At 50.2% G+C, this 21,236-nt stretch overlaps 2 protein-coding genes across 9 annotated transcripts; both read left to right on the top strand.

The window, feature by feature from the left end:
• The first annotated feature begins 20 nt into the window (after positions 1 to 20).
• On the top strand, positions 21 to 11,000 carry LOC147371514 (uncharacterized). 8 transcript variants are annotated; one of them, XR_015163615.1, is made up of 5 exons: positions 21 to 81; positions 7,404 to 7,550; positions 8,271 to 8,348; positions 8,434 to 8,529; positions 10,125 to 11,000. XR_015163615.1 is itself a non-coding variant. In XM_086399308.1 (4 exons), the coding sequence occupies exon 2, from the start codon at positions 7,758 to 7,760 to the stop codon at positions 8,268 to 8,270; it is 513 nt and encodes a 170-aa protein (XP_086255434.1). In that variant the 5' UTR covers positions 7,426 to 7,550; positions 7,709 to 7,757; the 3' UTR covers positions 8,271 to 8,348; positions 8,430 to 8,529; positions 10,125 to 11,000. The 8 variants fall into 8 exon arrangements, 4 of the variants coding, with proteins under 4 accessions (XP_086255434.1, XP_086255432.1, XP_086255433.1 ...); XR_015163613.1 differs by having other exon boundaries at positions 8,430 to 8,529; XR_015163614.1 differs by having other exon boundaries at positions 7,709 to 8,348.
• Positions 11,001 to 13,847: 2,847 nt separating this feature from the next.
• On the top strand, positions 13,848 to 16,121 carry SLC61A1 (solute carrier family 61 member 1). Its single transcript, XM_086399293.1, has 2 exons — positions 13,848 to 13,941; positions 14,515 to 16,121. Exon 2 carries the CDS (start codon positions 14,533 to 14,535, stop codon positions 15,883 to 15,885), a length of 1,353 nt encoding a protein of 450 aa, XP_086255419.1. The 5' UTR covers positions 13,848 to 13,941; positions 14,515 to 14,532; the 3' UTR covers positions 15,886 to 16,121.
• The last annotated feature ends 5,115 nt before the right edge of the window (positions 16,122 to 21,236 follow it).

The raw sequence follows: 21,236 nt of genomic DNA, 5'->3' as shown, positions 1-21,236 counted from the left end.
GACGCCTGGGTCTTTGCCCCTCCCATTTGCTGGGCTTCCGTGGCTCCGTCCCCGGGAGGCCGGGCAAGGCTGGCAGAAGAGGTCAGTGTCCTGGGCCCATGATGCCACCCTTTCTCTCTGGCACTTTCCCCATTCTTGCCATTTGCGGACTGGTTGAGTCCTCTGGCCGGACTGTGGTTCCCGGAGGCTAGTCTCTGTACCTCCTCAGGACGGGCAGTGAGGGCTGTCTCCACGTCCTCCCAGGGGTGGCTTGACCGCGCAGGGATCTGCCAGAGCAGCAGCCACTATCTTCACCCTGCGCTTAGCCTTCACCTGCGTGTCAAAGTAGACTCTTCTTCCCCATGCCTACCCCAGCCGGTCCTTAAGTCCCAGGAGCAAACTGGTTTAACTAGTGGAGGTTGTAGGGGTTCTGAGGCTTGGGCTTAAAGACCTCCTCCTCTCTCTGCCTTGAGTAAGCTGTGGGAGTTAGGTCTCCTGGGTCCCCGGCTGGCTGCCAAGGCCATCCCCACCTTTAGGCTTGTGTCTGGAGGGGAGAGGCTGGGAAGGAGGGCCAGGGATCTGTAGCCGGGGGTGGGAGGAGCCTTGCGCTGGGTGTGAGAGAGAAAGCCCAAGCAGAGGGTGTGTGTCTGCCTTAACTAGCGCCTGCCTGCCTGCCGGCCTGGTGGATGCGCCACGAATGTTGTTGACGCTGGGTGTGTGTGTGTGTGTTTGTGTGCGCGTGCGCGCGCACGCACCCAGTGTGAATGTCAGTGTCTGATGGGAACATTCCTCCAACTTCAACGTGACCACCACAGACTCTCAGTCCCTAGAGTCGGAACCCCCAGGGTGTCAGCATCCATCCTACTGAAGACAGAGCCAGAGAAGAGGAGGGAATGTGAAGTCCAACCTCTGTGCAGAGCCCCAACACTCCTACAGGGACTAGGGTGGGAGTGAGAGAGTGGAGAAGGGCAGCAGCAGGAGGGAGGGCTGGGCCCGGCCGGGGAGATGCACCCAAAGGACCTTCCCAGCAACAGTCCCAAGTAGCCGGCACTGGGGACACCGACTCAGTTGCGTCACATTTTCCGTACTGGAATTACCTTGTCCATACTGCTACCCTGAGGACCAGGCATCTTCCCTCCCAGGACAGGGAAAGGCCACTTTTGGTAGCCAGAGTCAGATGAAGGGGAGGGGGATAAGGGGGCCTGCGGTGGCTCTCTCAGGAGAACAGGAGCTGCAGATGGGGTGCTGACAGTCTCTCCTTTTCATTCTGGGGGTGGGAAGAGCTGGGAATAGATACTCCAGGGTCCCGTCCCCAGGTGGCCTGGCTGCTGTTGACTTTGCTTGGTTACCCTGGGAGCAGCTCTCAGCAGTGTGGGAGGGGCGGGTGTTGGGGAGTTGGACCCAGGCGTCCAGGCCGGGGTGGGATGGCACTCAGCCTGTGTGGCAGGGATCCTGCCAGGAGGCTGCGAAGTTAACCCCTCCTGCCCTGGTGATGGTGGCCGCTGGCGAGGAGGGAGGGCCCAACTGTGGTTTGTGAATGTGGCCCTGATTCCCCCTCCCCCTCCCAGCACATCTGTACTTGGTTTACAGTGAATGAGTCTCCTGTCCTCATGAACTGGGCGAGGGCACCGCTCCCTCCCTGGCCCCTGGCCGGGCATCCTGACACAGAATCAGGCGCCACCCACCCCCGGAACTCTCTCCCTGCTGGGTAGCCCTTTCCCAACTCTTCCCCTTACCCTTCTTAGAGGGGCTCAGGGGCTGGTCCCCCAGAGCTAGAGCACTGAGACTAGGCAGCCAGGACAGCAAATGGGGCCAGGAAAGCTAACGGGGCGGAGGGTGGGGGTGGGGGACAAAACTCTTGGATAGCCTGGAAAGATGGAGTGGTCTGGAATTCCATCTGTCTCTGCCTTCCTCATTGTCTTGGTTTGTCTGTCTGTCTGTCTGTGTCTTTGTCTCTGGTGGATGTTTGTCCATCGATCCGTCTTGGAAACTGTGGCTCCGCCCTTCTGGCCTCTGTGGTCCCCAGCCAACTACAGCAGTCAGGGGGCGATGCCCAGGAAGACCCGCCCTGCGCCGACCCCTCCCCTAGGGATTGCCTTGCCCCGCCCCCGCCCCACCCCTCCCCAGCACCTAGTAACTGGGGTCTGTGGGCTGCAGCAGTTTGGAAGTCAAACCAAACTGGCAGATTGGGGAGCAGAGAAAAGGGGTATTGTGAGGGGGTCAGTTTCTTCTCTCCGTCTTGCGCTGCAGTCTGTGCTCTGTCCAGTGATTCCAGGAGGAAGCTTGAGAAGAGGGCCTCCCACTCTGGAAACTGGTGGAGAGAGCTCCCCTCATTTCTCCTTCTCTTTGGTCATCCCTAGTTCTAGGCTTTGCTCTGTTTGTGGTTGCTCCACTTGATCACCCTGGCAACTTAAGAAATGATATCTTGGGGGCCCTAGAACCAGGCTTCCTTCACTCCTTATATCACAAAAAGGAGAGAAAATGGATCCAAACTTCCAGCCTACCTGCCCTGATTTGCCATATAGCCCACCCCTAATTTTCACCCTTGCCTCCTCCCCAGCAGCATCAGGACACTGAATAGGTAATCTGCCCAAGCCCAGTCTGCTACTGGGTGGACGTCCCACACCACGCTCAGAGGTGGCTGGCAGATGTCTGGGGGTGGGGGTGGGAGTGGGGAGGGGATTTGAAAGGGAGGGGAAAGCTCTGTTACAACCCCCAAGGACATCATTAAAGCACGAAAGTGCCATCGGGGCTTGGAGACCAGGGCGCCCAGGGAGAGCATGATGAAAACATGTTTTGTACAACACGTGTCTTTCCCGTCCTCCCCTCCCCTCCCACCTCCTTCCCCGGGCCTGCTCTGTGCCGAGGATGGTGCCAGCCTTGCCCTGAGTGCTTCTCAATTCTACCCCTTGTATCAGGCCTATTTTTCTGCTTGCCACTTTGTTGGTTCTCCCAGTGAATGACTTTGTGTGTGGAAGTTCTTACCAGCATCAGAAATACCCAGATCCCCACAGAATAAGGCCTTGACTTTGCGACACAGGATTTTAGGACTACACTAAACAACTCTAGGAATTTCTTCCCTGAACACGCGCCATTCATTAATTCAACAAATCTTTATTAAACACCTACTGTATGCCAAGCACTGTGCTGCTGCTAGCTAAGTCACTTCAGTCGTGTCCAACTCTGTGCGACCCCATAGACGGCAGCCCACCAGGCTCCCCCGTCCCTGGGATTCTCCAGGCAAGAACAGTGGAGTGGGTTGTCATTTCCTTCTCCAATGCATGAAAGTGAAAAGTGAAAGTGAAGTCGCTCTGTCGTGTCTGACTCTTCACTCATGTCTGATTCTTCACAACCCCAAGGACTGCCGCCTACCAGGCTCCTCTGCCCATGGGATTTTCCAGGCAAGGGTACTGGAGTGGGTTGCCATTGCCTTCTCCGAAGCACTGTGCTAGGCCCTAGGAATCCATAGGAATCTCCTTGGGCCCAAGTATCCAAGGAAATCAGGAAAGACTTTGGGGAGGGGAGGAAGTGAGGAGGAGAAGGGAGAGAAGGGAGGGCAGCAGAAGAGTATGTGCAAAGGCCCTGGAATCAAGGTCCTGGCTCCCAACCACCCTACTCCCCCAGAAAGAACAGGGGCCCTCCATTCCTGCTCCTTTGATGGACTTTGATTCACTACAAGGGAGGGACGGAGCAACTCCTAACGGCCAAAGCGCTCTAGGACCCTAGGACATCTGGTGCTCTTGCCCTGGGAAGATTGCATCCATCCCTTCATCTCTTCCTCCAGAAAGGGAAACAGAGGCACAGATAGAGAGGAGCAAGCCACAGGCTTAGGCCCCAGATTCCATACAGAAAACAAGGCCCCACACTGAGGTGGAGGGACGGAGTTTGCCCTGCTGTAGCCTCACCAGACAGAAAACCTGTCTACTCTGAACTGTTCGATGGTGCACCCTCCCCCTCTGGGATCCAGCCCTGACCTGTCCCACTCACTGGAACGAGGAGCAGGTCTGCCTCCAAGGTTGCCTGGAACGTGTGAGCTAAGAGCTCCAGGTGTCTGCCAGTCTCCATGTGGGTGGGTGGAGCAGTCTATTTGGTACAGAACCTCCATCTGGGATTACAGGGTTTTATCTCTCCTCTGTCCACTGGGGGGCTTCCAGCTCCTCCAGCTTAGACACCAAGGTTTCCAAGCTTTTTCCTTTCTGAAGAAAAGGGATGGAGGGTCCTTTGAGGACAGAATAGGTTTCTTTGTGGCTGTTCCTCCTCCAGAGCTGGCACAGAGGTCATGGGACCAAATGGGGTTAAGTTCTAGACCTGTTCCGATGACCCATTTTTCCTCCCTGTGTCCACACCCCCTGGGGCAAGGGTGTTGGGTGGGGCTGACCTGGCACCCCCACACCCACATCTGGGATTTCCCCTAGATGGAAACTCCCAGAACCCTGGTGTCCTGCCTCCTCTGCCAGCTCTCCTCCAGACTACATCTCTGCCTTAGCCCCAAGGGGCCCCGCAGATGTGGGACCACCTTCAGGGACCAACTGTGATGTCTGGCTGCCCTTTCTAGTGGATTCCTTTGAAGAAAAGATGTGAGGCTGGGGGGAGGGAGTTGGGAAGCTATCCTTTGTTGAGCACCTACTGTATGCCAGGCGTTATGCTTGGCTTGTATATTACTCACTTAATCCACACAGCAGTCCAGAGAAGGAGCAGTTATCATCCCATTTCACAGAGGGAACTGAGAACCAGAGAGGTTAAGCAGCTTGCCCAATATCACACAGCTGTAGCAGAGCTAACATGGGAACCTAGGTCTTGGTGATCCTGAGCTCTCCTCATCACCACAGGCTTCTTCTTCTTCTGCAGCTGCCCACCTCTCCATGAGATGAGACTTGGAAAATTCAGTTCAATTCAACCCAATTCAGAAAATAGTTATTGAACATCTGCTCTATGCCAGGCACTGATAGGTGCCAGACCAGCAATCTGGAAGGTTGCTGACTCAAGGTCTGGTGGGAGAGATAGGTGTGTGAACTAGGCAGTGTCTAACTTCAGCAGAATGATATGAGCAAGGTGGTGTGGAGTAGAGAATGAAGTAGTACACAGACATAAAGAACAGACTTTTAGACTCAGTGGGAGAAGGAGAGGGAGGGATGATTTGAGAGAACAGCACTGAAACATACATTACCATATGTAAAACAGATGATCAGTGAGAGCTTGATATATGAAGGAGGGCACACAAAGCTGGTGCTCTGTGACAACCTGGAAGGACAGGGTGCGGAGGGAGGTGGCTGGGAGGGAGGTTCAGGGACACACATACATACCTATGGCTGATTCACACTGATGCATGGCAACAAGCATCACAGTATTGTACAGCAACTATCCTCCAATTAAAATAAACTTTAAAAAAAGAAAAGAAATAGTATTTCTATTTTCTCTTTATAAAAGAGATATATAAAAGATATATAAAAGAAATATATTATGAACAGTGTACAGAATAAATTGGAATAAAGTGAATACCTACTCGACTGCCATCCAGCTCAAGAAATAGAGTATTTCCTGCTCCAGAGGTTCCCGTGTGACTCTCCCATCATCCTCTTCCTCTCTGAAGAAGTAACCACCATCCTGACTTTTGGGATAATTATGTCCTTCTTTTTGTTTATAGTATTAGCACCTACGTATGCATCCCTTTATAATATTATTTAATTTTGCCTGTTTTTGAGGTTTATATAAACGGAATGACACTGTATTGCCCTTTCCTGTCTGACTTATTTTGTTCAGCTTGTTTGTGAGAGAGACACAAATTGTTGCACATAACTGCCTTTTTCATTGTGGCAGAGTATTCAGTTGCATGCTGCTGCTGCTGCAGAGTATTCAGTTGCATGAATATACCACAATTTTTTTTTATTCTACTCTTGGTGAAAGTTTGAGTTGTTTCCAGTTTGGGCTATCATAATGCTACTAAAAACATTATTGTATATATTTCCCAATATATACATGTAAGAGTTTTTCTAAGCTATAAAGCTAAGAGTCAAAGTGTATGTTCAGGCAATCTCAATTTTTATCAGATAATCCCAAACTGTGTTCCAAAATGGTTGTACCAGTTACACAGGAAGTAGAACATTCTAATCAGGAGCAGGTGTAAAATCAAGACTCATACTCCTTTCTTGCCTAAAACTCTCAGTGGTTTTCTCTTTCCCTTGGAATAAGATCCAAGTCACTGCCGTGGCTCCCAGGGCCTCTACCTGGCTCTCCACCTATGCCATATGACTCTCCTCTCTGTTTTTTGTACTTGCTGTCCCCCCTCTCTGGAATGTTCTTCCACGAGCCATCTCCATGGCTGTCTCCCTCGCTTTCTTCTAAAATGCCCTTGCTAAAATGTCACTTCTCAGTGGCACTGTCCCTGACCACTGAATTTTCTTTAAATAGTTGTTTATTTATTTGGCTGCTCCAGGTCTTAGTTGTGGCCTGTGCATTCTTACCTGAGGCATGCAAACTCTTAGCTGAGATGTGGCATCTAGTTTCCTGACCAGAGATCGAACCCGGCCCCCTGCATTGGGAGTGGGGAGTCTTAGCCACTGGACCACCAGGGAAGCCCTGGCCACTGAATTTTCTATTACAAATTTTTCCAGGCCTCCTTACCCTCCTCTCAGCTTTTGTTTTCCTCCCAGTCCAGCCATCTGGGTTCTAGTCAGCCTCAGGCTGCTTTCCTGTGATCTGCCAGGACTTTTATCTCCTCCCAAACTCTTAAGTGGCAACCCACTCCAGTATTCTTGCCTGGAAAATCCCATGGACAGAGGAACCTGGTCGGCTATAGTCCATGGGGTCGAAAAGAGTCGGACACAACTGAGCAACTTCACTTCCCTTTAAACCCTTAAGGGCCCTTGGAGCTGACTGTGTGGTGGCAGTCTAGCTGCTCCTTCTAAAGGATCCACCTCTCTGAGTCACTTTGTATCACATCACTCTGGGGTTTTTTTCACAGCCATTCCATGCTCCTAGACAAGCTAATGTATTTATTTGTTTACCTGTTTGCTTTTTGTCCCCACCCAGCCCCACCCCTCACTTTAAATGGCACTCCATAAGAGGAAACCTCACTGTCTTGCTCTGTAACATGACCAGTACCTGCTGCATGACAGGCCCTCCAGTAATAATTGTCCAGGCTAGTTGTCAGGCTCCCAGAGACAGCCAGGCCCTCCTCCTCCCCCCAACACCTGGGACTTGCCCTATCTGGAAACTCCCAGGACCTAGGTCTCCCCTGCTCCACCAGCTCCCACCAATATCCCAGGCAGAGTCTCAGAGCATCTGCTGTGCTGCTGCTACTGCCCTGAGTCTCCTCTGGGGACTGTTTGGAAGTCTGAAGCACTCATTCTGGTCATCAGGGCTGGAGAGTGATGGGCAGGTGTCAGGTGCCCACAGCTCAAGAAATACTTTTTGATTGAATAAAGGGGAAGTCTTCAGAGATGAAAAGGATCTTGCCAGGTGGAGAAAAGAGAAAGGGCACTGCGAGCAGAAGGAAGAGTGAACAAAGGACGGAGGCGTGAAGAGCGCACATCATAGTTAGAGGACTTGGTCTGATCTGGTGCCCATGGAAGGTGCTCTGTGGAGGGGAGGGTAGCCGGCAAGCAGGGAAGGGGAGGGCTAGCTGGGGAGGTCTGAGCTCCTGCCAGCTCAGAGAGGCTCAGCAGTGTCTTAGGTTTAATCCTGCCCCCACCCCCGCTCCCCACAGTTCCCCCTCTGACCCCACCCGTAGGTACCCTCCCTTTCACCCAACCCCCAGCCTGGCCGCTCCCCGCCACTGAATGGACTTCTCTCTGGGCCTACGTCTGGGGCCTCGGAACAAGAAAGCCAGCCATCAACAGCCACCTGCGCCCTCTGGACACTGCCCACCAGCTGCCTCCCCTTGTCCGTCCTGCCCCCCCTCTGCCTGTGCCTGCCCCTGCCCAGCCTGTCCCCCTCCCACCTGCTCCTGCACCGCCTATCCTTCCTACGCAGCTCCCTGCCCCTCCTGTCCTGGCCTCCCGGGCCCACCCTGTACCTGCTCCTGCCCTCCCTGCCCCGCCTGTCCTCCCTTGACTTATCCCCACAGTGCCTGCAGCCAGTGCTCTGGCCAGCACTTGACCTGCTGCCGCCCATCTCCTTGCCCCATGTACCCTTGCTCCAGGGGTCGAGCCACCTGTTCCAGCTCCTGCTGGGGCTGCAGTGACAGCTGTGGCTGTGGTCGAGGGGCTGCCTGGGGACCCCCAGGCTCCACTGGCCACTGCAGCTGCTGCTTTAGGGGACAGCGCACCTCTCGGCACTGTCTGATTGTCTAGGGGGCGGTTGCACCTTGGGAGAGTGCCCATCTCCTGGAGCACTTCTGCAGGCAGAAGATCAGCTGGACCCTCTCCCAGGTAGGGAGGGGGGCAGGCTGCTCAGAGCCCCCTGGCCTCCTCCTCAGTCCTGGGAGTGAGAGCCAGGCCTCTGTTTTGAAGCTAGTTTCTGGACACGCTCTCACTGGTTCCAGAACCTCCTCTTCTGCAACTTCTGCAATGGAAAATGTTCTTCTCAGGGCCTCTCCTGTGGTCCCTGAAGGTGAGCAAGTTGATCATTTCCCCCTCTAGTTGACCTCCCTGGGAGACCCTTCTTGGCTCATCTTTTCTGTAGTTTGCGTGGATAAGATGGCTCCTTCATCCAGGGACCACTTTTTTTCCCCTATGGACCTTCACCCATATCCCTGAATAACCCAAGAGTCTCTGAACCCTTTACCTCTCATCATGAGCCTGAAGGAAGGGCAGTGGCTCTTGGACCGGAAGAAGAGGCCGAACAGAGGATTCTTGGTTCCTCCCTCCCCTTGGATATCATGACATCCTTTATGGTCCTTTACTTCTAGGAACCCGGTGCTCTCCACCTAGATGTCTTATCTTTCAAATCTCTGAGGGCTTGCCCAGCCTCATGACCCCAATCTTCCAGCAATAATCCTATCTGTTACATTCACGCTCATCTGGCAAGGGGTGATGGAAGCTGGGAGCCCTTGACTCAGGTTTCCAATGATTCCATCCACATGCAGCTAGTCATAGTTCCCTGTCCCTGGGAGTGGGGCTGGGGAGTTGGAGAAGCCACAAAGAGGAAGATGGAGCTGATAGATGCTTGTATCTGCCTGGGATTGGATCTTAAGCTGGGAGCCCCTAAGCATCCCATCATATTCTCCAAGTTATCTGACACTGATCTGCTTCAGTCTTCTTTCTCTGCCTCCTTCTCTGGGACCCTTTGTTCTTTCCTTTCTATCTCTGTATATCCTTCTGCTTATCCTTCCTGCTAGCTTTCTACATCACTCTCTCCATTTCTGTTTCCTTTTTTTCTGCCACCTGGACACTACCTCCACCTAACTTGTGTCTTTACATCTGTTTATCCCACTCTGCCCCTTCTTTTCCCCATCTAATTTAAAATCTGCTTAACATACATGTCTTTTTCTTCCCCTTTCCCTGTCTCATTTTGTATTTTCATGTTTGTTTTCTTCCTTGGTCTTTTTTTTTTTTTAAACAGGACAAAGTTACATATAGCTCCACTATATGTTACAATTATTTTTTAAGTAGATAAATTAAGATCTTTTCCTTGGTCTTTTGACTCACCTCCTATTTCTCTCCTCTTCTGTCCTATTCTGCTTCTGGGAGAAAGGCACTCTAGATCTTTTTGATTTCTATTTCCCTTCTTTGTCTCTCTGTCTTTGTTCCTGTCTTTCTGGGTCCAATTCTGTTTCCCAATTCTGTTCTTCTGTTTTCCAATTCCTGTCTCTCTTTCTGCCTCCCCAGTATCCAGCTTTCTGTCTGTCTCTCCTCATCTCTCTGGGTCCTGCAGCTTCCTGCATACAGGCCTACGTCATACCCATCTCATTGCTGTCCAAGGGCCAGGACACCAAGTCTTCCATTGCCCCCCAAACAGCCCATGTCCTGGAGTGAGCAAGGGCTGGACATAGCTACCAAACAGTCCCTTTGTCCCCTACCCACTGTCCAGGCCATCTTATCCTTACTGAGCTCTAAGTCCAAACCTTTTTTTCTCCCAACTTCATATTCTGAAAATTGGCAACTAAAAAGAAAAAGAATTATGCATTTATGCTACCTGTCCTGTGTAAACTATATTTCAGGGTGGTCAAATAGCTCTAAGTGGTGAAGAAAATTTCTTTTTTACAGAAGAACTCCAGCTGATGTAGAAGACATATGGAATTAGGAAAATCACCATTTTTGCAACCCCTAATGAAATAACTGATCAAAGCAAGACTCTTCAACGGATGAAACTAAGGATGGTGGTTGATGGAGAACGTAACTACCTGACCCCACTGATGAATCTTAGCATCACTAAAAAGGGCACAACCACATGGCCTGTACCTCCTGATATGATGCAATCTGAAGCACTCAGCACCACCTGTGAAGGACTCTTGCCAAACAGAGAAACAAACAAAAAAAACTGAGCATGATTCTACTCAAACCCTACCGCTAACCTCCATTTAATAGGAAATATGGGGGGTGGAGAACAAATTAAATGGCACAACAAGGAAGTAAAACAAAATATCCAGAATGTGGGACATTTTAAAGGAAATCTGACCTGATTTCTTCAACTAGTCAATGGCTGAACAGGACAGTCAATGAGAGCGTGGCGTACAAAGACAGCTACTACACAGGATAAGTGGACCTTGTTTGATTCCTGATGGGGACCTCCCAATTGTAAAAAGACATTTTTAGACTGTTGAAAACATTTAATTATTTATTTAACATTTAATTAAACATTTAATTTAATTATGAACTGAGTACTTACAATGCCAAGGAATCAGTGTTGATTTTGTTAAACGTGAAAATGGCCTTGAGGTTATGTAAGAAAAGGTCCTTATTTCCTAGAGATGCATACTGAAGCATGGAATGAAGTGACGTATTTAAGTATTTTGGCAAATAAAAGAAAGGAGGAAAAGGAACAAAAGGATAAAAATCAATATTGTTGAATTAAGTATTTAGGGTTTCATAGAACCTCTTTACCTTTATTTGAACATTTTCATAATAAAAGTTTTAAATGATGCTCCTCTTGTAGGCATGGTTCCTAGTAATTCCCAGAGCATCCTCCCTGCCCGCTCTGAAAGCCAGACTTTCCCTGTAACTCCCCACATACAGACCCTGGTCCTCCTTGCCCTCTACTAGAAGTGGGTTCTAGAGATGGATTTGCCCTCTCAGGATATTCTCTATCCCTTCCAGTCCTCTGCAGCTCTGCTGGCACATATCCCATGTAAAGTATCTTTCTCAGCTGTGCTTCACAGCTCTGAGGGGCCAGGGGAACCTTAAAGAGTAAACATTTTTTGAATATGTCCTATGATAAAAATAATCCAAAATAATGTAACCTTCCCTAAAGTCTTTCTTAGGTGCTTCTGAGAAAACTGCAACTCAGTAATGGAGAACACTGGCCTCCATCCTGGAAAACAGAAGACAAGGCATGTAAGGCCATCCTGTCCCACTCCCTGCTATCATTCAGGGTGACCTCCTCCCTCAAAGAAAAGATCACCAGGAACTGAGAGACAAGGTGTCAGGAGATCAAGGGTTTTCAGTCCAGGACCAGGATGGAGGGCATTTGGATTCCCCCATGCCCTCACTCACTGAGTGACCTTGGGAAATCATGATTTTTGAGCTTTGTGCTTCTAGACGAAGCATGGGAACTGATACCCTTTTCTATCCTCTAGAAGTTTGCCAGTTAGGGATAAAGGCACTTTGGAAGTTGTGGAATATAAATCTCAGCTGTTTATCATAAGAAAGTATTTCTTACGATATAATTCCAGACTCTCCCACCCTTCTTCAGTATAAAGAAAACAGACACTAATCACCTGTGCAAGAGGGTGAACACATTTAATCTTCCCAGAAATCACAAGTGTGGAATTGGGAAGATCTGGGTCCCAGTTCTGACTCTACCTCTTACCATGTGAGTCCTGTCGTGTTACTAACTTTTCCAATTCTGAAGTACCTACCTAACAAGTTGTTGAGACAGTTAAACACTTCATCTATAGCAGTTGGCCCAGGACTTCCTAAAACAGAGCTTAGGTGTAATACATAATAACTGATGCACTTCCGTGGTGGGCCAGTGGTTAAAGAATCTACTGGCCAATGCAGGGTACACAAGTTCAATCCCTGGTCCAGGAAGATTCCATATGCCACGGGGCAAACAAGCCCACATGCCACAACTACTGAACCCCACATGCCCTAGAGCCCATGCTCTGCAAAAAGAGAAACCCTCACACGGCAACTAGAGTAGTTCCCACTGGCGGCAACTAGAGAAAGCCCATGCAACAATAAAGATTCAGTCCAGCCAAAAATAAAGAAATAATATTTAAAAAAAGTTTGATAAGTGTTACCAGCTAATAAAGACCAGCACTTTTTAGAATAATTTACATGTATTATCTTATTTATTCATCTGGTATTTATGGAATGCCTTTTGTGTCCCATTAAATGTTTCAAGTACTGGAAATATAAGTGAACAAAGCAGAAATTTGTAGGGAGAAGAAGCAGTAAGCAGTTAAGTGTGCCAGATAATATTAAGTGCTATGAAGAAAAGGCAGCAAAGGAGAATAGAGCGTTGGAAGGGAAGCAGGTAGGTTACTGTGGCAGAGGTGGCGCTGCCTTTTCAACAGTATGAGCAAGGAAGGCCTCTCTGATAAGATGACACTTGAACAGAGAATTGTAGGAGCTGCAGGAGGGAACCATGTGGATATCTGGGAGAACCAGAGCTTCACAGGGCACAGTGTGCAAAGGCCCTAGTGATAGCCAGTGTAGATGGAATAGAAGGCGCAGGAGGGAAAATGGTAAGAGATGAGGTCAGAGAAGTGGCAGCAGAAAAGAGGACAAAGGATTTTGTAGGCTATTATGATTTTGGCTTTTTTGCTTAGTGAGATAAGAAGGCATTGGAGGGTGTTTTGTTTGTTTTTTTGTCTTAAATTATTTATTTACTTATTTGGCTTCCTCGAGTCTTAATTATGGCAGGTGGGATCTTCCTTTCAGCACGTGGGATCTAGTTCCCTGACCAGGGATGGAACCCAGGCCCCTTGCATTGGAAGAAGGAGTTTTAGCCACTGGACCACTAGGGAAGTTCCCCATTGGAGGGTTTTGAGGAGATAATACTAAAGCTGGAAAGAGGTTAAATAACCTTTCCCAGGTACCACAGCTGTAGCAGAGTGTGGGCGTCCAACTCCAAGGCTGAAGTTCTTAACTCTTGACTGCCACTGAACTTTGAGCCTTCTTCAGTTGGGCGCTGCTCTCCTATGATGCAGACTAATTAACTGGGACACTGAGAAGTCATATGGCTTGCCAGAGGCGACACAGCTGGTAAGTGATAGGGGTGGGATTTGAGCTTTAGCGGTCTGCAAGCCAAGTCCAAGTCCTTTACACCACACTGCCTCCCTCAGGTGTGTGAGCCATACTGACTTCTGGCCAGGAAGTCACTATTGTGGGAGAAGAGAAAATCGAGAAGCCCGTCTCGGCTTAGGGTGACGATGTTCCTTAAGAAGATCAAACCCCGACTCTGCGGAACTGCTGGCATTGTCTTAGGCACAGCAGCGCTCCGTAACCCACGACACGGAGGAAGAGATTGAAAATGGGTCTTTATTTCCAGGGGGTTCGGTAGGTATCCGGGAGTCGAAGAAGCGAGTGTCATGGGAAGGCCACGGATAGGAGTGAACCAGGAGCAGAAACCACGACCACCACCGCCTCCAGTCTTGGCCCCGCCGGGCGTCCGGAGGTTGTCGTCGAGTCGCGGCTAGAGGGCGGAGCAGGGGCGGGGTTTGAACGCCGCGCCCCCGTCACGTGATGGGGCCATCATGGCGGCGGCCAGAGGCCTCCCCGGCTCCCGGAAGCAGGCTGTGAGGGGCGGGCGCGCTGGTGGAACCCGAGCCGGAGCCAGAGCAGGAGGTAGAGCGGGAAGGGCGGCCGGGCGGCCTGGAGCCGGACGTGTCCGGAGCGTCCCCGCAGACCGGGGCAGCAGGTGAGACCAGGGTCTGGGCAAGGCGCGAGCGTGTGTGGCGGCGGCCAGCGGGGCTAGGGGGCGCAGGTGGGGGTGCCCTGACCCAAAGGAGGGGGAAATCTGAGATGCACGCGCGTGACCTGAAGCAACTCTAGAGGCCTGCGCGGGTGGTAGGGATGCCTGGGACAGATGACGAGACCTCGAGGGCAAAAACAGGCTCCCCAAAGAGAATGGGAGGTAACAGAAGAAAGTACAGTTTGTAAACGCTGTTACAGGGAAGGGCAGCAGCCCCTTAACTTGCGGGGCTGGGATTAGGTACTCCCTCTTTGCTATGCCAGGAAAGGGTGGGGCGAATGCTCAATCTTCTCTCCTCTCACACCCCTCCCTGCCCCAGAGTGTCCCGCTCTGGCGGGCCACTCCTCCCACCCACCCAACTGGTCCCTCCGGTCTGAGCTCTGGGGGAGTGGAATAGAGGGGTGGGGGAGTTCTGTTGGCAGGGGGGTTGGGTGGATCCGCTTTCTGCTTAGACAGGCAGCCCCTTGACAGCAGTACCCGGGCAATGGATGTGACTCTGAAGCCCCCTTCTCTTCCCAGGTCGTCCGGGGGCCGGCCATGCTGGTGACTGCTTACCTTGCTTTTGTGGTCCTCCTGGCCTCCTGCCTGGGGTTGGAGCTGTCAAGATGCCGGGCTAAGCCCTCTGGAAGGGCCTGCAGCAATCCCTCTTTCCTTCGGTTTCAACTGGACTTCTATCAGGTCTACTTCCTGGCCCTGGCAGCTGACTGGCTGCAGGCCCCCTACCTCTACAAACTCTACCAGCATTACCACTTCCTGGAGGCACAAATTGCCATCCTCTACGTCTGCGGCCTTGCCTCCACCGTCCTCTTTGGACTGGTGGCTTCCTCCCTGGTGGATTGGCTGGGTCGCAAGAAATCTTGTGTCCTCTTCTCCCTCACTTACTCTCTCTGCTGCTTAACCAAACTCTCCCGGGACTACTTTGTGCTGCTGGTGGGCCGAGCACTAGGTGGGCTATCTACAGCCCTGCTCTTCTCAGCCTTTGAGGCCTGGTATATCCATGAGCACCTGGAACGGCATGACTTCCCCACCGAATGGATCCCGGCTACCTTTGCCCGAGCTGCCTTCTGGAACCATGTGCTGGCTGTAGCGGCAGGTGTGGCCGCTGAGGCTGTGGCCTGCTGGATGGGCCTGGGGCCTGTAGCCCCCTTTGTGGCCGCCATCCCTCTCTTGGCTCTGGCTGGGGCCTTGGCCCTTCATAACTGGGGAGAGAACTATGATCGGCAGCGTGCCTTCTCTAGGACCTGTGCTGGGGGCCTGCGCTGCCTTCTGTCGGACCGTCGTGTGCTGCTGCTAGGCACCATCCAGGCCCTGTTTGAGAGTGTCATTTTCATCTTTGTCTTCCTCTGGACACCTGTGCTGGACCCACATGGGGCTCCACTGGGCATCATCTTCTCCAGCTTCATGGCAGCCAGCCTACTCGGCTCTTCCCTGTACCGCATCGCTACCTCCAAGAGGTACCACCTTCAGCCCATGCATCTACTCTCCCTCGCCGTCCTCATTGTCGTCTTCTCCCTCTTCATGTTGACTTTCTCTACCAGCCCAGGCCAGGAGAGTCCAGTGGAATCTTTCATAGCCTTCCTCCTCATTGAACTGGCCTGTGGACTGTACTTTCCCAGCATGAGCTTCCTGCGGAGAAAGGTGATCCCTGAGACCGAGCAAGCTGGTGTCCTCAACTGGTTCCGGGTGCCCCTGCACTTACTGGCCTGCCTGGGGCTCCTGGTCCTCCATGACAGCGATCGCAAAACGGGCACTCGGAATATGTTCAGCATCTGCTCCGCCGTCATGGTGATGGCTCTGCTGGCAGTGGTGGGACTCTTCACCGTGGTCAGGCATGATGCTGAGCTGCGGGTGCCCTCACCCACTGGGGAGCCCTACACTCCTGAGCTCTGACCCTGTTCTAGGACCAGGGAGCTGGGATGGACCCTTGAACCCCACCTTTCCAGGGCTGAACAGATCTCTCTGTGACCTTGCGGCTCTTTAGCCCCTCAGCCTGTCTGGGGGCTCCTCCTGTCAGTGCTTTGGGTTGGGAAGCACATGGGGTGATGGCCTGGAAAGAAGATGCCAAAAGTTGCCTCTGTGTCACTCCCTTCCCCCTTTCCACTTTAAAATAAACAATTTTAATTGATCATTGATCTCATTTACTCATCCTCACCTGTACCCACCTCAGTAGTTCTTATGAGGGGGCAGCTGGAGGTTGTGAGGTGAGAGGTGGGGTTACCAGTGGAACGTTTGTCTTTCTAGCTTCAGTAAGACTTGTTTAGTTGCTAAGTTGTGTCTGACTCTTTGTGACCCCATGGACTGTAGCCTGCCAGGCTCCTTTGTCCATGGGATTTCCCAGGCAAGAATACTGAAGTGGGTTGCCACTGCCCTTTCCATGGGATCTTCCTGACCCAGCGATTGAACCCACGTCTCCTGCATTGGCAAGCGGATTCTTTACCAGAGCCACCAGGGAAGCCCTCTCTAAGACTGCCTCCACCTTAAACTGAGAACTGTGGAATTGCCTTTCAACAGAAATGGGTGGGAAAAGCCTGAGGCTCTGAGGTCCTCCATATCTTGTTACCCTGGGGACAGGCACCCTCCCCATTTGCCAAGCAAAAACCTTACTCCACATCCGGAGTGAGACAATCTCTGGAGCCTATGGAGTGGATGTCCAAGCCACTGAGCAAAGATTCCAGGGGCTCCAGCTGCTTCTGTGACCACCTCTTGTGGCAAATCCAGAGGCTTGCTGCATGAATAGGCTTGCAGCTCAGCACATGCGTGCCGCTTGCCTTCTGCCTCTCTGGCCACAAATGCACCCCTTGTCCGAATCACCTGGGCCCATTAGGGCCTGTATGCTTGCATGAAACCCAAGTGAAGGGCTGCAGAGGACACAGCAGTGAATGGCTGACAGACCGTGATCTTGTCTGTACCTGATTGTTCCCCACCCTGAGTGAGGGTGAGGGAGCCATCAGGGCAGGAAATAGTACCAGTACCAGGAACTCAAGTTCTTTGAGCCCCTCCCTGCCTCACCTCTGATTGTATCTGCCTTTCCTCCTCCCACCCAAACCTGGGCTTCTCAGAGGAAGCAGAGCCAGCAGTTAAGCAGGGTGGGGAATGGAAGGAGGGTCGGCTCAGGGTGTGTCCTGGAATGTGCTTGAGGTGGGCATGAGGGACCTACCTGTCCTAGAAAAGAGGTTGATGACCTTTCCTTGGGTCCCAGACGAATTCCCAGACACGAAGAAGCAAAACTTTCCAGGACCTGCAAGTCCAAACCTGTGTGGGGAGATAGCATCACCCATTGGGGGAGGAATGCTGATGGATGGGTGCCTGCAGGGTGAGGCCAAGGGGAGGGAAGAGTAGTGGTCTCAGGTCTCTGCTCAGAGAAGGAAAAAAAACACGTTCCCCCACCTAGCTGCAGGGAATAGATGCTGAGGTTAAGTATGAAAAAAGCAGATATCTTTTCCTTCCCCCATCTTAAGGCTATTCTGTTACAATAACTCCACTTCCCCTTTCTGCCTATATTTTATAGTTATTTGTAGACTCTCCGTCCTTGAGGACAGGAAGAAATTGTGTCTTATATGCCCTTGTCTCCCCCATATATACACACAAGTGGGGGCTTGGCCCATGGCTGTGCTCAGTAAATGGAGAGGAGACAGGCTAACTCACTCCAGGCTTTTCAAGAGTAGCCCGTTTGGGAACTCTATTAGACTGGAATCCAGAGGCTAGTTAATGATTTGTTGTTTTGAATGAGATTATTTACTGATGGAAGCTTGAAGGGGGCAGCATGTTCCTAAGTGAAAAGGAAATAGGGAGGTAGAGACAGACTAGTGAAATTCCTTCAGCTTTGTCCCCACTGAGTTCTCTTCAAAGAAGCTGGTAGATGATAGAGTGGGGAGGGTTCTTCCTGGCAGACTCATGGGGTGTGACAAGCTGGCAGGTATCTTTAAGATTGTCCATTTAGCTGTAAACATTTTATTGAGTACCTACTATATACCATGCGTTGTATTACTAGGTGCTGGTGAAAGTTTATCTGAGAGGAAAATCCACTTAAAGGGCATATAGCAAAGCCAAGGCTAAACCTTGCCTCCTGCTGCCCACCCAGTGCCCCTTCTATGGCATGTACTGACTCTCTCCCCTGGGCCTTCATCTACTTGACTTGCCCCCTCTATCCCTGCTCCTTTCTTCCAAGCCTTGTCCCTGGAGAAGGGGATGAGAGTGGGAGCACTTAGCCATGGCTACCTGGCCCACCTCTGGATATTTGCCCATATGAGGCGAATGAGGGATTGATTCACCTGCAAAGCAGTGCTCATGATGCCTTGCTGAGAGGCAGTGCAGGGAACTGGTGAAGAGCATGGAGCCAGGGCCCAACTGCCTGGGTTCACATTTGCGCCTCAGTTTCCTCATCTATAAAATGGGGGTGATGGTATAGTGGCTGCCCTGAGGGTGCTTGTGAGGGTTAAATTAAGCGCTTGGAACAGCAGTTGGCCTCCGGTGTAAGTGCTACTAAGTGCTTGCTTTCATATCTTATTTTTAACTTTTTCAGTCCAGCTGAGCCCTACCCAGATTTGGGTGTGAGAATGAGTGGACTGGGCTGTAACGGGGTGAACAACTTTCCAACACATCCGTGTGGTTGGGTGATTCCCAGCAGTGTTTATCCTTGGTCCTGGCCCAGAGAACAGGATCAGGCTATCTGAGAGGCCTTCTGCTTTGGGGTGTGCGAGTAGCTGAGGAGGGTGTCAGTGTGTTCCACTTGAACTCATTTCCTCTTCCTCAAGTGGGAAGGTCAGCTTGGTGTCAGATTTGATATACACCACCATTTTTCCCTAAGAGAGTTTCCTGATTTTCTGCCTTTCCATCCAGCTGGATATATAATTATTTTATTTGGAGCTTTTAAGTGATCCTGAGGAGAACAGAAACAGCCCAAGGAACCAGGAGCCAATGAACAAGAAGGCAGGAGGACTGGGGCATGAAGACAGTACTGAGTTCTGAGGCTGGAGAGTGACCTCTTCCTGGAAATACAGCCCCTGCTCAGGGAGGGGAGAGGGCTGCTCCCAGCTGATGGCCATGGTCCTTCCACTGGGTCTGGGTTCCACTTCCCAATACACTCTTCCCCTAACCCCAATCCTGTGGTTCTCCCTGTTTCTTATTTTTTGCCACCACTTCTCCACAGAACCACAGAATAGAATTATAAGACATGTCATGCTTGGGAATCAGACCTAATGTTATCAAAATATGTCACATTCACTTTAAATGATTTTTTTAACAACAAATATGGGCTAATTGTAAAAGAGTCAAAGGCAAATACAGATATATTTAATGTAACTGTGAATGTAAATGCATGTCCATGTGTTAAAATACATTTATTGATATATAAATATATTACAAATATAGACATATAAAATATAAAAAATTATAGGCTCCCTTAAGCCCACCTTCATACCAGTGTCAAATGTTTGTAGTCTAGGGCATATATTTAATTTTTTTAAAATAAAAATGAATCATACCATTCATGCTGTTCTCCAACTTGTTTTTTATTTATTAAAGTATACCTTATTTTTCTCTTTTTAAAAACACTTGAGAGGAAAAAAAAAACAATACTTGAGGGGATGGTACTGAGGAACCTATCTGCAGGGCAGACGCAGAGAACAGACTTACCCACAGAGTGGGGTAAGGAGAGGGGGGCGAATTGAAAGTAACATTAAAACATACATTACCATGTGAAATAGATAACCAGTGGGAACTTGCTATCTGAGACAGGAAGCTCAAACCAGGTGCTCTGTGATAACCTACAGGGGTGGGATGGGGTGGGAGGTGGGAGGGAGGTTCAAGAGGGAAGGGATACTGATTTATATTGATGTATGGCAGAAACTGACATAATATTGTAAAGCAATTATCCTCCAATTAAAAATAAATTTATTAAAAACAAAAACAATTGAGGGACTTCCCTGGTGGCCCAGTGGTTAAGAATCCACCTTGCAATGCAGGGGACTCAAGTTCAATCACTGGTCTTGGTTGGGGAATTAAGATTCCACATGCTGAGGAGCAACTAAGCCCAAGCAATGAAAGGTCCTCTGTTCTGCAACTACGACTCAGTTCAGTTCAGTCACCCAGTTGTGTCCAACTCTTTGTGATCCCAGGGACTGCAGCACACCAGGCTTCCCTGTCTATCACCAGCTCCTGGAGCTTACTCAAACTCATGTCCATCAAGGTGGTGATGCCATCCAACCATCTCATTTTACTGCTACTGCTGCTGCTGCTGCTGCTGCTAAGTCGCTTCAGTCGTGTCCGACTCTGTGCGACCCCATAGACGGCAGCCCATCAGGCTCCCCTGTCCCTGGGATTCTCCAGGCAAGAACACTGGAGTGGGTTGCCATTTCCTTCTCCAATGCATGAAAGTGAAAAGTGAAAGTGAAGTCGCTCAGTCGTGTTCCGCTCTTAGCAACTCCATGGACTGCAGCCTAACAGGCTCCTCCGTCCATGGGATTTTCCAGGCAAGAGTACTGGAGTGGGGTGCCATTGCCTTCTCCGTCTCATCTTACTGGATGCAGTCAAATAAATAATAAAATATTTTAAAATAAATAAATAACTGAAATCCACAAGAAGACTGTAACAATCATTCATATATCTATGACATCTTTATATATCAATATATACATAAAACATGTGGCTGCTAAGCCTTGTTGGGCCTTTGGAAAGCATTTCAAGGCTTTTCTGTTTGAGGCTGGCAAAACCCCTGAGAGAGAGTGAGGCTTGATGTTACTACCCTATTTCACAGATTAATAATAAATTGAGCTGGGACTAGAACCTGGCTCCTCTGTCCAGGCTCAACTTGAAAGCTCTTTCCACCACCCCATTACTGTCTCTTTATAAACATCAGGGATTCTGTTGAGTGTTTGAATTATGTGACTCAAATTGACATTGGTCAACACTTTTTGATCTCTAAAGAACTTCCTTCTTATTGTTAAAAGTAGAAGATGCATAAGAAAGGATGTTTTCTTCCCTTGAAGAGGGAAAAAATTCTAGAACATTGTCAGGGCACTGCCTGTTAAGGTGTAAGCAAGAGGAAATAAATATTGAGAGAACTGATGTATCATTAATCATTTATGGACTTCTCCTCTCTGCTGGTTCCCTCACTCTATGAGAGATAGGTAACTTCTGCAACACACATTGAACCCCTGCAGTAATATTACCATTTCAACGCTGAGATTCTCGAGTCATTCTTTTGTTGGTTTGTTTGTTTTAAATAGTCTTCCCGGCTAGAT

The sequence above is a fragment of the Bos grunniens genome, chromosome 5 (genome assembly GCF_055505025.1).
Source record: "Bos grunniens cultivar Pamir isolate PY7600 chromosome 5, Bosgru_T2T1.0, whole genome shotgun sequence".
In the NCBI taxonomy this organism is placed as follows: domain Eukaryota; kingdom Metazoa; phylum Chordata; class Mammalia; order Artiodactyla; family Bovidae; genus Bos; species Bos grunniens.
The sequence above is the reverse complement of the archived record's forward strand: the minus strand, read 5'-3'. Positions and strand labels throughout refer to the sequence as shown.